The 14,983-nt window shown below is 37.0% G+C and overlaps 1 protein-coding gene across 8 annotated transcripts in view; it reads left to right on the forward strand.

Annotated features, from left to right (window-relative positions):
• SGK3 (serum/glucocorticoid regulated kinase family member 3) overlaps nucleotides 1-14,911 on the forward strand; it is a 64,128-nt gene extending 49,217 nt beyond the window's left edge. For all 8 annotated transcript variants that reach the window (XM_063326992.1, XM_063326988.1, XM_063326995.1 and 5 more), the window contains exons 7-17: nucleotides 1,977-2,026; nucleotides 3,323-3,380; nucleotides 4,181-4,264; nucleotides 4,362-4,493; nucleotides 6,539-6,651; nucleotides 6,873-6,909; nucleotides 7,021-7,107; nucleotides 9,173-9,268; nucleotides 10,119-10,274; nucleotides 11,353-11,442; nucleotides 12,618-14,911. In XM_063326992.1, the coding sequence (XP_063183062.1) occupies nucleotides 1,977-2,026; nucleotides 3,323-3,380; nucleotides 4,181-4,264; nucleotides 4,362-4,493; nucleotides 6,539-6,651; nucleotides 6,873-6,909; nucleotides 7,021-7,107; nucleotides 9,173-9,268; nucleotides 10,119-10,274; nucleotides 11,353-11,442; nucleotides 12,618-12,788 (1,074 nt within the window). In that variant the 3' untranslated portion in view covers nucleotides 12,789-14,911. The remainder of the gene's footprint in view (nucleotides 1-1,976; nucleotides 2,027-3,322; nucleotides 3,381-4,180; nucleotides 4,265-4,361; nucleotides 4,494-6,538; nucleotides 6,652-6,872; nucleotides 6,910-7,020; nucleotides 7,108-9,172; nucleotides 9,269-10,118; nucleotides 10,275-11,352; nucleotides 11,443-12,617) is intronic.
• Nucleotides 14,912-14,983: the final 72 nt, after the last annotated feature.

Here is a 14,983-nt window from a genome sequence, read left to right on the forward strand (position 1 = left end):
GAGGGTGACAGAGCACTGGAACAGGCTGCCCAGGGAGACTGTGGAGTCCCCTTCTCTGGAGACTTTCAAGACCCGCCTGGATGCAGTCCTGAGTAATGTGCTCTGGGCAATCCTGCTTTAGCCCGGAAGTTGGACTAGATGATCTCTAGAGGTCCCTTCCAACTCTGAAAAATTCCATGATTCCGTAAAAGCTTTGTCTTGCTTCTTCCCCACTTGCTATATGAGTTAGAGAAGCACAGCTTTAGTCATAGCTTAGCTGTCTCAGTTTTTGCAATCTTTTCAAAGATTCTTTCTAAAAACATCTGGCAAGGAGCAGGGGAGACTGAATGTTTAATTGTCTTTTTGTTTGCTTGTGTGTTGGTTTGGTTTTTTTTAAATAGGAGGAGAAATATAATTCTCTCGGGGGGAAAAAAACTGCAGTCTTTCTAAAAGTCACTCAGGAGCAAGGATGGATTTGATTTCATTTCACATAGAACACTGTGTGAGGTCTGAAGCCTCTTTTGTCACAAAAGCCACTACATAGCTAGATGCATTCTCTGAAAATTAATTTACAGCCTCCAGAAACAGTGCTGTTTGAAAAAAGGAGTATTTCTAGGAAGCAGAAGTGCCATTTTTAAGCTTGTTTTCTCTATGGCTTACTTCTTAGCATACAGATGTGATCTTAGTACTTCTCTTGTTATTCAGCCCCTGTTAAAGATGTAAGAGTTGTCATTTTGGTTTGTGTGTGATCCAGAGGAGATTTAGTGTTTCCTGAAAGTTTCACTTCCAAAGATGCCAGTCTTTGCTGCCTTTTTTTTTTTTTTTAGATGCTTGACAGCACTGTGAGCATGCAGCAAAATTCTAATTTAAAATACCGGTTTCCTCCTCCTTTGAAAGGTATTTTCAGTAACGTGGAATGATCTAAACCTTCTGTGTAAAATTAATGACGCCACAACAAATTCCAAAATAGGAAGAGAGCTAATGCATGGTGGCCATACTTTTTGATAGTAAATTCACCTTCCCATAGTTAGTGTAAGTGATGAAGCTGAAGAGTAAGGAACAAAAATAAGCTCTCAAGAAAAGAAAAATCGTAAAACTTATATAGTCGCTTTTTTAAAAACTGTCCAGTGCCATTGTGTGATTGTCTCTTGTTAGAGAATAGCAGCATCCAGTGCTGCTGTCAGGGCATTCTCTGCTCCTGTAGGAGTACTGGTTTTGTGATGCCTGCCAGCCTGTCCCCAGGTAACTTGTATTTGGATGCAGTTTATCCTTCTCTCATAATGCCCAAAACCATAATAAGGGTACAAATACTGCTTTTTTTAATCAAAAACAAAACAGAGAAAATTACTTAAATGACAGTGGCTTCCTCATCTCCCTCCCTGTAATTTACAAATTCGGTCTGGGTGTGTACTGGTAGGATTCATGGAATTCCCGGAACTGAGTTAGTTAACCTTTAATGTCAGGATAGAAAAGTAATGTTTTTCTTGGGGTGGGGAGACTGTTCAGTTTTGTTTTTTTTTAAAAAAGCACTGTGTCTTTCACTAATTACTCTTGTATAAACAGTTTGAGTTTAAAATTATTTTATTGGTAAGATCTTGGAAAATTTACAATAAACAGGAGAAAATATATTCTTAGAGCAAATACAGAAAGGGTTAAGTTCTGGATGAGGAACAAGTTTGTCCGTTCAGATGCTCTTAAATCTTTGTTCCTAACCTTGTCCTCTGTGTCTGGACACAATTATTTTATTACCTTCATCCTTGAATATGATGTGTGTAGAAATAATTTGTGACAAGGTGATGATGGCCAGATATTTCAACATACGAAGTTCACAACCTGGATGTTAGATCTCTTTTAAAAAATCTGATGTAACAAGTGTGAAGGTATGGATTGAGCAAATTAGTAAAGTATTTTGAAGTTAATATTGGTTGAAATATAAGGGAGAATTAAAAAAAAAAAAAAAGAAAATTAAAAATAAACCTCTTTGTCTCTCCCAACAGTTAAACTCTACCTCACAGAATATCAACTTGGGACCATCTGGAAATCCTCAGTAGGTTTCAATTAAATTGAATTAAAATGTAATTCAATTTAATGTAAAATTTTTATTTTAATAAAATTTAATTTAATTTTAAAACCTGAAAAATTAGACTGAGTGTTAATAGTATGAAGAATTTCTTGGATATGTGCGTTTGTTGGTTTTTCTGGAGGAAGCAAAACGTTGAATCCTGTGCTACATAAACAACTACCTTTAAAACATTCTTTTTCCCCCTTTCACCTTCAGATTTTGTTAGTCTGCTGTCCTTTTAGTTAAGGATGCTATAGCAAAGATGACCTCTCTGTCTTGGGAGTGGTCACACAACAGTTAAGAATGCGAACGGTTTATGAAAACAAATTTGGGTTAATGCATGGCAAAGGAACATTTTGCCTTGTTGATACTACAAAGCTAGTTACTGCACTCAGAACTTGCTTCTCTCTTTGGTGTCTTCTGCAGAGTTTCTGTTCTCAGTTCTGTGTGAATCTGTGCTTTTCTCATCTAGGAGATGACTGCTATTTTCACTTTGTTTTCCTCACAAATTTGTTCTGGGCTAACAGGAGGAAATGCTTAATAGATTGCAGTAAGAAATGAAATTTAAGAGTACTTCCCTTCAGGGGCGATAAAGGGAGAGGTGTACGGTGATGTAACTGTTGTTTTGGAATTTGAAAACCTGGATAATTGTTTTGCTGACAAAAATATCCCTGCATTGTATTTAGGAAAAAATGAGGGAATCCTGGGAAATAACTGAAAGGAGTGGTGATATGGGAAGTGGAAAAACTGAGAGCAAATTCATAGGTACATGTACAGAAGAGGAAGGCATTAGGGCCTCCCTCCTCTTGCTGTAATTTAAAATGAGAGAGGAATGGATGGAGGGAAGAATGGGATAAGCAAAGAGAATAGATAACAGACTTGGTCCATCATTCCCTCATCTAAGATTGAGAATCCATTTGGCCCTCTGGAAATGAGAAAAAAGCTCCAGGAAAAGTCGTGGGGAAACGGAGACTTAAAAATAACAAGAACCTAGACTATAAAGAATAAAAGAGCAGTCTTGCTCCCCCTTTACATCTCAAATTTACAAAACAGAATAAACTCAAAGGATGCAATTTGAACACTTTCCCTGGAGGACAACAGAGTCATCTCCGATGGAAGGTCTGTAGAAGTCTAGGTGTTGGGTAGAATGAAGAATAAAGGAGGGTGCTAACAGACTGTTCTTCTCACGTTACACCTCAAGTGTTACTCTAGACTGCTGTACGGCTATAAAGCTTGTAATTTCTACCCAAATGACCTGTCTCCTTCCTAAATATCTTTCAGTGCTAAGCCAACAGACTTTGATTTCCTGAAAGTTATTGGGAAAGGCAGCTTTGGCAAGGTGAGTTTTCTTATTACTGTGCCTTCTCCTGGTGGAAGGATGCCAACTGGTGTCTTCTGTGTAGTAATGTTGGCTAGACTTCGCCAGAGTTTTGGAAGTGGTATCAGTCTAGGGTGGCGTATGAACTGTCATATCGGTTCCCTGTTGCTGCTGCTTTATAGCCCTGCCATTTTTTCCCTGGTGTGCCAGTTGTTGGCTGCCCTGGTCACTTGTTGGGAGTAACAAAAGGGAGCATTTGCCTTTCTCATTAAGAGCAATAGGGATCCTCTGTTTCCCCCAGAGAGGAAGGGAGGTACCCCTGCGCTTCTGCAGCAGCTGGAGTATGAATTGTGCATTTCCCGTTGTTGGCATGGGCTGTTTTGTCAACCCCCTAATGCTATAGAGCAGTGCGAGCAACTGCCCATTGAAAAGTGACTTAAATACTGATACCCTACAGAGATTCAACAGATAATCCCTCTTGAAATCTTTGGTTTTGGGTTATTTTTCAAGTTGGTTTCCATGAAATTATACTTAAAACTTACAAAACCATCTGAAATTGATCTTGATAGAGATTCATCAGGCCCTGAAAAATAAATGTTATAATTCAGTCTTTCATGATATCACTATCATGACAGATTTTACTGAACTGTAAGCTCACTCTACTGATTATTATATTGCTGATTGACTATATTAAAAGCAAAGAAACTTTATTGTGAAAAAAATAGTACGAATACTTTCTAATTATGCTGAAATTAGAAAATATTGCTAATCAAATGTGAACTGCAACAATCACATTTCTTCATTTCTTTTGGATTTCACAGGTTCTTCTTGCAAAACGAAAACTGGATGGGAAATACTATGCTGTCAAAGTGCTGCAGAAAAAAATTGTTCTTAATAGGAAAGAGGTGAAGAGAAACATTCTTTCTCCACCCACCTCCCTTCCTTTTTCCTTTAATTACGAAATCATTCCTGTTTACTTATTGATCTCTTACTTCCTTACAGCAAAAACATATTATGGCTGAACGTAATGTGCTTTTGAAAAATGTGAAACATCCATTTTTGGTTGGATTACATTACTCATTCCAAACAACGGAAAAGCTTTACTTTGTCCTGGATTTTGTTAATGGAGGAGAGGTATGTGGTGGTTGTGGTTGGATTTGAGACTCTCTCTTTTTCTACTATTTCGGTGGGAGAAACAAAATGATCCTTTACAATGGGCTGTGATCAGCATTCTCCCAATTTTGAAAATCCTATTATTATCTGGTGTTACTACAGACTTCTATAGCTATACAGACCCTATTCCTCTTCTTATCGACAACTTTAATCCCAAATTTATTCATGGTTGTCAGATACAAATATGGTATTTTACAGTTACGTAAGCTTACCTTTACTACAAATTAATCTTACATTGATGTTTTTCACCACGTAAAACTGTCTTTTCCTCTTGCATCTGCATTTGCTGAGATAGTAGTATCTCATTAAGTGGAAGGAAGGAAACTGGCAAGTGAATTTACTACGTGGATGTTTTTGTGAACCTTTATTCTGTAGCTTTGCGCTGTCTAATTACTTATTGCCAAACACCCTTATCCTCAGGATTCTTTCCTTTGAAGCAGTGCTATTGAATCTGAAGAGCCATTAAGTAACTTGGGGGAAAACTTGTGAAAGAAATGGAGAAAGTCTGTATATGTTAAAATAAAATGTTGTGGAACAGTTTGTCTTCGGCTGAAGACCTGTTGCTTTTTGAAGTACCCAGTACTTCCAGAAGTGCTCAGGAATCTTTTATCAGTTGAATACCCAGTACACATGAGAAAGGTATAAAGTGTTGCTTCCGTTTCCTCAAAAGGTTTTGTGGAAAATCGAGAGTCTTGTAGACTAGTTATACCTAGACCTATCTAGGAAATTAGTTGTGAGTGAATAAAAAAGTGTAGTGAAAAATTATTGTATGAACAGAACTATCCAACCTGCGTGCTTTAAAGAAGAGCTGTTATGTCTTGTCACTTGTATTTTCAATTTTGTAATTTATTGGTGTAAAATGTACACGTTTCGGAAGGTCTTACAGGTACTTAAAGTGGAACAGGAAAGAAGGATGAGACAGGATACTGTTGTAGATGAAAAAAACTCTGGTAGCTGAAAGAGCACAGGAGAAGGAGTAGAATTTAAATAGTTTGTTTCGGCATATCGCAAGGTTTCCTATTATGTCACTGCATCTGAATATACACAGGCAAGTATAAAGTATGCTGAGTAAACCAGGATGAGATAGGAACTGGGGTATACGTTAATTCATATTCATGTGGCCTACTATCAGAATTTATGATGCTGGTGTTCTGACCCCTTTAAGTGTCAGAGTTGGGACAAGATGGGCCTTTCTCTTGTCTAATGTACCGTTGCCTTATTTAGACAATATTAGCAAACTTCTCGTTTGCTCTACTCTGAATTCCTGGCCACAACTTAGTTGGGCATTCTTCCAGGCAAACTAAAATACAGTTCAGAACAGCTTTTGAATTTGAATGAAGTGCTTGGAAAGCTCTGATGGCTGCTTGTTTCCTCCCAAACTTTGTAGGTAGAAAACAGAAAATTTCTGCTTTACTTAAAATCTTTAGAAGTTGAATGGGTAGTATAGTTTAATCTGTATGTTTATGATTTAATCTTTGGCTAGGCTTCCGTATCTATTTGAAGCCAGACAGCTCTCTGTAGTTGAGAAGATTTGTGGATCAGCTTAGAATATACATCTCCCAAAGTAATCTACATCTAGGTCATTTCAGAACACAATTCTATAAATACTTATACACAAAGCATTGAACACAAGGATATACAGAAATGGAAGATTACTTATTTGACACTAGGTTATATTCTGTTAGGAGGCTATGTTGCGTGATTTAATCTTGCCAACTTCTATTCACAGATTAGTGGTTTACTCTAGTTCCTTTTGACTAGTCTTGGTTTTAGAGCGATGTCCTTATATGTTTGAGTTACCTGTCCATTTCTGAGCTACAAAAGAGAAGAAAGGAAGAGAGTATAGGAATGACAATGTCATGCAGCAAAACCAATTTTACTTCATTTTATATTTCTTTAAAAAAAAGTGGACAACTAAATAGAATGACTTTTTACTGTTAAAATGACACATTATTAACCTGATTTGTTGTGTGTAATATTCTTATTTACTATTTGCATATTTACAGCTGTTCTTTCACTTACAAAGAGAACGTTCCTTTCCTGAGCACAGAGCCAGATTTTATGCTGCTGAAATAGCCAGTGCACTGGGCTACTTACACTCCATAAATATAGTATACAGGTAAGTTTCTGAAATGTATCCTTGTCCTGCAGAAGTTCAAAATAGGACAAATTACTGAATAAAAGCCACTACATGAAATCATCTTATGGGAAACTTGAAGATAACAATTTCACCAAAATTTGAAGCTTTCAGCTGAAGAATTAAAGTATTTGCCTCTGAAGCTCTTGTGTTAGTGACTGCTGTTTTAAATTAATACAATTTTTAATTTTTTTTTTAAATAGGGATTTAAAACCAGAAAACATTCTCCTTGATTCACTAGTAAGTATGCAACATTATTTTGGGGTTTCTCTATCCTCTCACAAAACTGACACTTCTGTGTATCCACGTGTTAAGCATGTTCTGTTTAAAATACCGCTCTTTCTTAAACAGGGTCATGTTGTGTTGACAGACTTTGGACTTTGTAAAGAAGGAATTGCAAGTTCTGATACCACTGCAACATTTTGTGGGACACCAGAGGTATGTTGACAACTTTTGTGGGTTTTTTGGCTAGTAATTAATGACTGTTGACTATTATTAATATTTGTGTAACTGGAAGGTCAAATATTCTGTTTTGTACTGTTGGAGACTTGCATTCTTTCAACAAGCTCTTCCATGAAACCAAACCAAAGACAAGCTTCCGGCAGATCTGTTCTTTGTCCTTTTCAGTGTCCTTTAATACACAGTGTCTCCTACTTACTACCCACATCCCCATAACTCATCTCTTCCTTCCTCCCTTTTTCCAACCCTTTTCAAACATTGTTTCCTCCCATGTCTCCTAACTGCTGGCTAGACACAGGACAGTTAGCTTGTGTAACAGCTGCAACACATTTGCCAAAATGAATCTGTTTACCATATTCTGCCACTGATTTTTAGTAAGTTTATAGGGGCTTAATATCTGTGAGTCTTGAGCAAATTTTGCAACGAATGAAACTTTGAACTTGCTAAGTTTGTTGAACTCTGTTGGTTTTTTACTGAGAAAACCACACTGAAACTTAAAATCTGGAAGCCTTGAACGCGTACGAGGGATTGACTGAAATGCCAGGATTAGTGGCTTTGATAATGTTATAGAAATACTTTAAATTACAGAATAGAGGCAATGAAGGGTAAGCAAGGAGTAGTATTTAGCTGAAACATTTGAAATAATAAAAAAAAAGGCAGGTGGCAACATGTGACAACTTATCCTTGTTATGATCAGAGTATGAATCCATAAAGCTGAGTGGTAAATTTGAGTTGAAACAGTGTTTGTTGAATATTTTGGAAAGTTCAAAGGACAGTATATAGAACACTGGTAACTCTGGATCTGTTTGAGAACATCTGTGGGGGATTTTTTCTGATATGCAGAGGCATAGTCTTCACACTTACTTGGACTTGTATGAATTGCAACATAAGAGGATGCTAATGCTGTTGCTTCATATGAGTTCTTAAAAATATCAAGACAAAACATGGCAATTAGCCTTTCTAATCCAAGATTTAGATTCAAATCTTTCATAATCCTGTGAGAAATGTAATGATCTTACCAGTGTTTCTAAAAACTGAGTTGAATGACTTGGTGACTTCCAACACCTGAAAAGCCCAAAGAGGTTGTGAAAGATTAGAAAAAGCTTAAGTAGTTGAGTTCAAAATACTTCAGCTGCTTGTCATGCTTTTGCAGGGTCATCTATAGACAACTGAGTTATAGGGCACTACGTACAGAAAGTTTGAGAAATACTGATCTAATTAAACTGAGTTCCAGGCTATGCCTTGTCTGACGATGCTATCATTTGTTTGTAAATTAAATTTCAGAATTTGGATACTAGAATGATAGAAGTGAGTGTTCTCTTGTTTTGAGAGGTTAGAGAGATGACGATGATCCAGCCATAGTAATTTTATATTACATATTCACTAAGAATAGTCTCATATTATGAAGTGGCTGTCCTTGTGCTGTAGCGTTAGTGAGCTCTGAGATGCTGAGTAGATTTCTTGCAAGGCAGATGGAAACCAATTAGCATTGCCATTTAGTGTTCAATGGTATCGGACGTTTATCACAAATCAGTCAAGTGACTACTTCACAAGAATCTCTAATTTAGCAACTCACAACTCATGCCTTCATCAAGATTTACAGTGAAACTTAATATAGGTCATACAGTTTCTCAATAATGATATATTTGAGGCAAAATTAATATCTTCTTTCATTTTTATGTACTGGATGGGGAGCATAGAGGCTTAGGATGGCAGAACAGGCATGGCTAGTAGCCAGCTTGTGAAGAGGCGTTGCCTCTGCAGCAACCTATCTGAAATGTAAAGCAAGTTTCATAATAGAGGTGGCAAAGTAATTTGGCAAAACAATAGTGTGTGGGAAGTATTGTTTCAGTTGGGAAAACCGCTGTCCTACTTGGTGAATGACCAGATGGTGATGAAGTATTTGCCAGGTTTGTTGAAGGACAAGATAATTACATAGCAGTCTTACAATTGCTACGAAGCAACTTTTCCTGAAGGTGTGTGATGTGACTAAAACCTAGGTTTTATTCTTGTTATCCTAATGCTCTAATTTTTTTTTTTTCAGTATCTTGCGCCAGAAGTCATTAAAAAGCAGCCCTATGACAACACAGTAGACTGGTGGTGCCTTGGTGCGGTTCTTTATGAAATGCTTTATGGGCTGGTATGTACTTAATATGTGGGGGGCAGGGGTTGCTTCCCTCCCCTCTCTCCCTTCATGTGAAATAACCCTGGAGTGGTGTTAAAGATACTAACTTTTGCAAAATATTGAAATACTCCACTTAAGTGGATGAACAGTTTGTCTTAACATAGCACCTGTTTTTCTGTCTTGAATTTTGCATTGTCTCTTGATGTCTAAAACTTTGCTTTCCAGTGAACTGCTAGACATCAGCTGCAATGAAGACAAGTAGTCATTGCTTTGAGGGAATGTGAGAGTAAACTGAATCAACAGTGATAATACCCAATAAAAAAACCAACTTATAAGTAAAATTTTGCCAAATACTGGAATAAGTAAAATGGAAAGACTTTTTTTTTTACTTAGGTCTCCCAGGTTTTCTCCTAGCTTTTCTACCTCTTGATGCAGCATTAGAACAAAAAAAAAAAAATCTTACTGTGCTTCTTCTAATCATTTGTAATTATTCCAGTAACAATCTGTTCTGTTAGTTTTCTTGAGTATTATCTCCTCCCGTAGGACCTTAAATAAGGAGATAGATTTGCTTTTCCACTCTTATGTTCTTTCCAGGCAAGTTCAACGGGATCTTTGAAGCTGGATGGCATCTATGGCTATTTAGGAGTGGGAAAACATCTTAGGAGGAGAGGAGGTGGATGGGGAAGCTATTGAGTGTAAAGATCTGGCAATGGTGATGACCAAATTAGAAGTTAGTACATAAGAAGAGGTAGACTTCTTTATTGCTAGCAGTTTGTGTTTCTTATATAATTATTTACTGATCCATACACATGAAACAAAATGCCCCATGTGGATTTAAATTCATGTATAACTTTTTTTTTTTTAGCCTCCTTTTTACTGCCGTGATGTTGCTGAGATGTATGAGAACATTCTTCATAAACCTCTAGTTTTGCGCCCAGGAATTAGTCTTACAGCCTGGTCTATTCTGGAAGAACTTTTGGAGAAAGATCGGCAAAGCAGACTTGGAGCAAGGGAAGATTTTGTATGTAATGTCCTAATCTATCAAGCCCTACTTCATATAAAGGGATATCACTAAATTTATGTGCACAGCACAGGTTTAATAAGTGGAGACAGATTGCTCTGTTATGTCTGTCTGTCTCTGTCTTTCGTCCTTTTTATTTCTTTGTTAAAGACACCGGTGTGGTCAATCCCCTAAAGTTTTTTGGGGTAGAAGAGGGATGATTATCATGGGATACAAATATTTTGAGCTTGGTGGCTGCTGTACCTGTCAGCAAAGGAAACACGATTCCTGGTGTAGTAGTCACTAAGATGTACTACGATAGGTTTCACTGTTTGTAGTGAAGCTGGGAAATAATCTAAAGAAAAAGCTATTTTCTGGTAATGTCAGTTTAACTAACTACATGAAAAACAGTCTTCAGCTAAAGAGAAACACTAGTGCAAACAGCAGCTCTTTTTTTTTTTTTAAGCCTGAAAATCATGGCAGATGTTTTCCCAGTGTAACAACAAAAGCTTTGTTTGCAAGAAGGTGATGTGAGAAAGTATATATGTCTTCAGAACTGTGCAGTGAGGAGTGGTCTAGAAAGGACTTCTTCTGTCCATTAATAGTGAGATCTTTCGTAGTCCTGTGTTTGCAGCCTTAACGTTAGTCTGTTGACCTTGTAACAGAGCATTTAGACTATGATGTGGTACTTTCTCACAGTGTGGGCCAAGATGAAAGGATAGTAGTGTTTTGCGTAGCTGTTTGCTGATTCATAATTAGTAAGCATATTGCAGAGTTGTTGAAGCAGCCGCTTGTCAATGATCTGCTTTCCAAAAATTAAATACCTTTATGGCAGGAGCAGAGATACTAACAGAAAACAATCTTGCTCTGTGGGCTTAAAAGCAGAAAATATGATCTTAAAACAAAACCAGTTTGTAGAGGCAGGGTAACAAATTTTAATTGATGCTTTTACCAACTACAGCTTTTATTGCAAAGTAAACTGAATAAATAAACTGATGAAGGACTCGATTTCCTTACGTGCATGCAGTCTGAAGTAGTATTTACTATGATGCACAGGATGGATTTCTGAAACATCTAAAATCTTTATTCCTTACTGCAGCTTGAAATTCAAAAGCACCCGTTCTTTGAATCTCTCAGCTGGACTGATCTTCTCCAGAAGAAAATTCCACCACCATTTAATCCTAATGTGGTAGGTGCCTCGTGCTGTTCTAGTTCATACCTGCCAAATTTCTGCCTATGAGGGCTGATCTATTTGCAAAGAATGTTTGTTTCAGAATGGTGAAGAGTGAGACTCTCCCAGTGCTGACTGGACTTTTGAGCAGTTGTACTTTTGAGCAGTTGTACTTTTGAGCAGTTGTACTTTTGAGCAGTTGTACTTTTGAGCAGTTGTACTTTTGAGCAGTTGTACTTTTGAGCAGTTGTACTTTTGAGCAGTTGTACTTTTGAGCAGTTGTACTTTTGAGCAGTTGTACTGTCTTTTCTTTATTTAAAACTGTTTGACATATCACTCTTTCCTCTGCTCATTCCTGTCAAAGTACTGTCAATTTTTGGGGGGTCTGAAGACCAAAGAAGAAAATACAGATAGCCTCTTTATTCAGAGACTTTCCAAAAGACTGATTTCCAGCTTTTTTTGTAGTTATTAACCCTTAGTTGCAGCTTTTCTTTATCCTCCCATCAGTTTAAACTGTGTCAACTTGTGACTGCTTGTCCAAAAACTCAGGGGGGAAGGATGGTGGTGGGGAGGAAGTCCTTCCTAAGGTCACATCAGAGCATCATCTGTTGAGTCTTATGTCTGTTTGGTGAAGAAGCCTTAGCTGTCTTCTCTCCTCTCTGTGACTAATATTATTCTGCTTTAGTTCTTAAGTGTGTTACTGGGAAGCTAATGTATCGTAACAACAGTACTGTTGCTAGAATTTAACACTTAAAGTATTATTGATGGAAAAGGGAGAAAGGTAATTTGATAGGGTTTGGTTTTTGATATTATTGTTTGGTTTGGGTTTGATTATTTTTTGGGGAGTAGGGGTGTCGTTTATGTGTGTTTGGTGGTTTGTTTGTGTTTTGGTTTGGTGTTTTTTTTTTTTTTTTTTTAGTTTTTTGCATCTCCCTAACAGTCATTTAAGAAAGAGACATTGGGTGACAAGGTGTGTAGGCTTTGGCCTGAACTCCAGCCCAAAAGAAGCAAGCAGGCTTTTAATAGCTGTTTTCAGGGATGCTATGGTGTGCTCTCTTAAATTTCCTGTACTTAAATAGGAAAGAACGACATAAAGTAGATTGCCTCAGGAGTTAAATTTGAAATCTAAAGGGCAAGCACAAGTTTAAAATACAGTATTACTATGACAACTGATGGATCTTTCTGTTTTCTAGGTTGGACCAGATGATATTGGGAATTTTGATGCAGTGTTTACAGAAGAAATGGTCCCATACTCAGTTTGCGTTTCTTCTGATTACAACATTGTTAATGCCAGTGTCCTAGAGGCGGATGATGCATTTGTTGGATTTTCTTATGCACCACCTTCTGAAGATATGTTTTCCTAGGAAGTTAAAAGCCAACAGTGTTTTTGAAGTGTTGGGGTGAACTGAAATGTTAGGGTCATGGACACATTCCAAAATAGCGTAACTAGTGCCTCGTTTTGTCTGTAGGTTTGAAACCTATGAACAAACTTTCTCTGCTGTATAGGAGGAACTTGGGCATTTTGGATGGCTTTCTTTGGGGTTTGAACTGTTTGTTCCTGCTGCAGAAAATATTTTTTAAAACCTTTAAAAAGTGTTCTCTACATATTTTTAAAGCAAAAACACTGACTGTTCTCTTCAATCCCTTCAAGTTTACATTCATACCTATCTAAGATTTGGCTGGGACAAACAGCAGCAAATTTAGTAAATTTATAAATGCTTTTGTACCTATTTACAGTGACTTTGTGCTTGAATTGTAACTATGCAAATTGTCTTTTGTATATCCTGGTTTAAAGAAGATAAATGTTTTCCCTGTTATATCAGTTTGAAATACATGTTAATTTACCTGTCAGCACTTAAATGAGGGGCTAATATAAGTTAAGACCAAGATTCTTAAAGGACTTCTACAGAATGAAAAGTTGGTCATGTAAAACTGGATTGTTGCTCTTGCGCTTGCTGAAGTACCCATTCACTCAACTGGATTATCTGAGGTATCGGGGATTACTCAAAGCAAGGATGGAACAAATTAACTGGATTGATTTGATAACATTACTGATCGTGTGTTCCGCTTTTCTTTCCTCCCCGAGATAAACACGTCTATATTTCAATTACATTAAAATATTTTTGGTTAAAACTCTGCTTTTCCAAAGATATAATATGCAATAATAACTGTTATTTTGAAAGGCTATCTTACTTTGACCTTTTGGGGGTGGATGGTGAGGGGATCATGCCAAATATTAGGGATTTTTCTCACGGATTTATAGTTTGAAACACTAATGTTCCAAATAGATTGTATTTCAACATTCATAGCTACTTGTCTTTGTGTTTCAGTTTGCACCATTTTTAAATCTTCACTTGATATTAGGGGGAAAAAATGTAAATTACGCTGATAACTTTAAAAATGTGAAAAGCTATTGTATTTCTCATAACATACACGTGTATGGACAAACAGATAATACTGAACAATTTCTGTTTAAGGAAATTTTTTTAAACAATGCAAAAATTGACTGGAGTTACAGTGTATAAAGGCTTGTCACGGTAGTGGTTTTATTATATATATTACTTGTAAATAACAACTTATTTTTGTCTGTTACTTCAAAAATGTTCCATGTTTTTTGTTCAAAAATACATTCAGTTAAATGCCTTTGATTTGAGAGAAGTCTGATAAGACACTGATGAGTAGCCAGAGTCACATTAGATAAATTTCAATATTTAAATCCTCAGATTTTTGACAAAATAAGAACTAGCTAAGAGAAATACTGTCTATATTGCATCAAGATCAGTTAAAAATTGAGAATACCGGGGAGAAGAATATATCAAATCATAATTATTTTGAAATTAGTGTTGTGTCAACAGTGAAACATTAGACAAGTGGAAAATAAAACTGGATTCCTTGCTTACCTCACGCAGTATCTCCTACAGCACCATCTCCTGCGTAGTGCTTAAATGATGCTGAGCAGTTGCTACGTGAGGTGTTGGAAGGAATGGCTGGGTAAAAGAAGTAAGAATTGACGTTGGCATGGAAGGGAAGAAAGAACCGTGTCATTTGTGGGAGCGGAGTGGTGGCTTGGGGCTTATTTTCCATAGTACTCTCTGTGAAGTTTTGAGAGGTTCAGAAATGGCTATGCAGCTTTCGGCACAACCAACAACTACATGAATCCTGTTCTTGCAGCTGTAATCATTTGGAAGCAACAGCCTTGCCCTTTTTTTATTTTGTTTTTATTTTTAAACATACGTCTTTGGACTGGAAAGCAGACATTGAATGTTAGAAAGGAAGTATCCATTCTCATATTGAATTTTTACTCTCTATACTCATGAAATGATGCGGACTACTGTAACTACCTTCTCTTTATGGTAAGGAAGCACCTTCTGTAGCTGCTTTCTGCTTCTCCCAGCAAAGAAGTACAGTACTGTAGGGAGATGGGAAGGAGAGGGCGTGCTTCAGAAGTTGTTGCTGTGGGAGCTAGCACCCCTCTTAGTTTCTTTGTCTTGTATTTCCAAGATGCCTATCCCTAGCTGCCTGACTGGGTGAGGGGGTTTGGTTTGGTTTGGAGTTTTTT

Source organism: Chroicocephalus ridibundus, chromosome 2, assembly GCF_963924245.1.
Source record: "Chroicocephalus ridibundus chromosome 2, bChrRid1.1, whole genome shotgun sequence".
Taxonomy (NCBI): domain Eukaryota; kingdom Metazoa; phylum Chordata; class Aves; order Charadriiformes; family Laridae; genus Chroicocephalus; species Chroicocephalus ridibundus.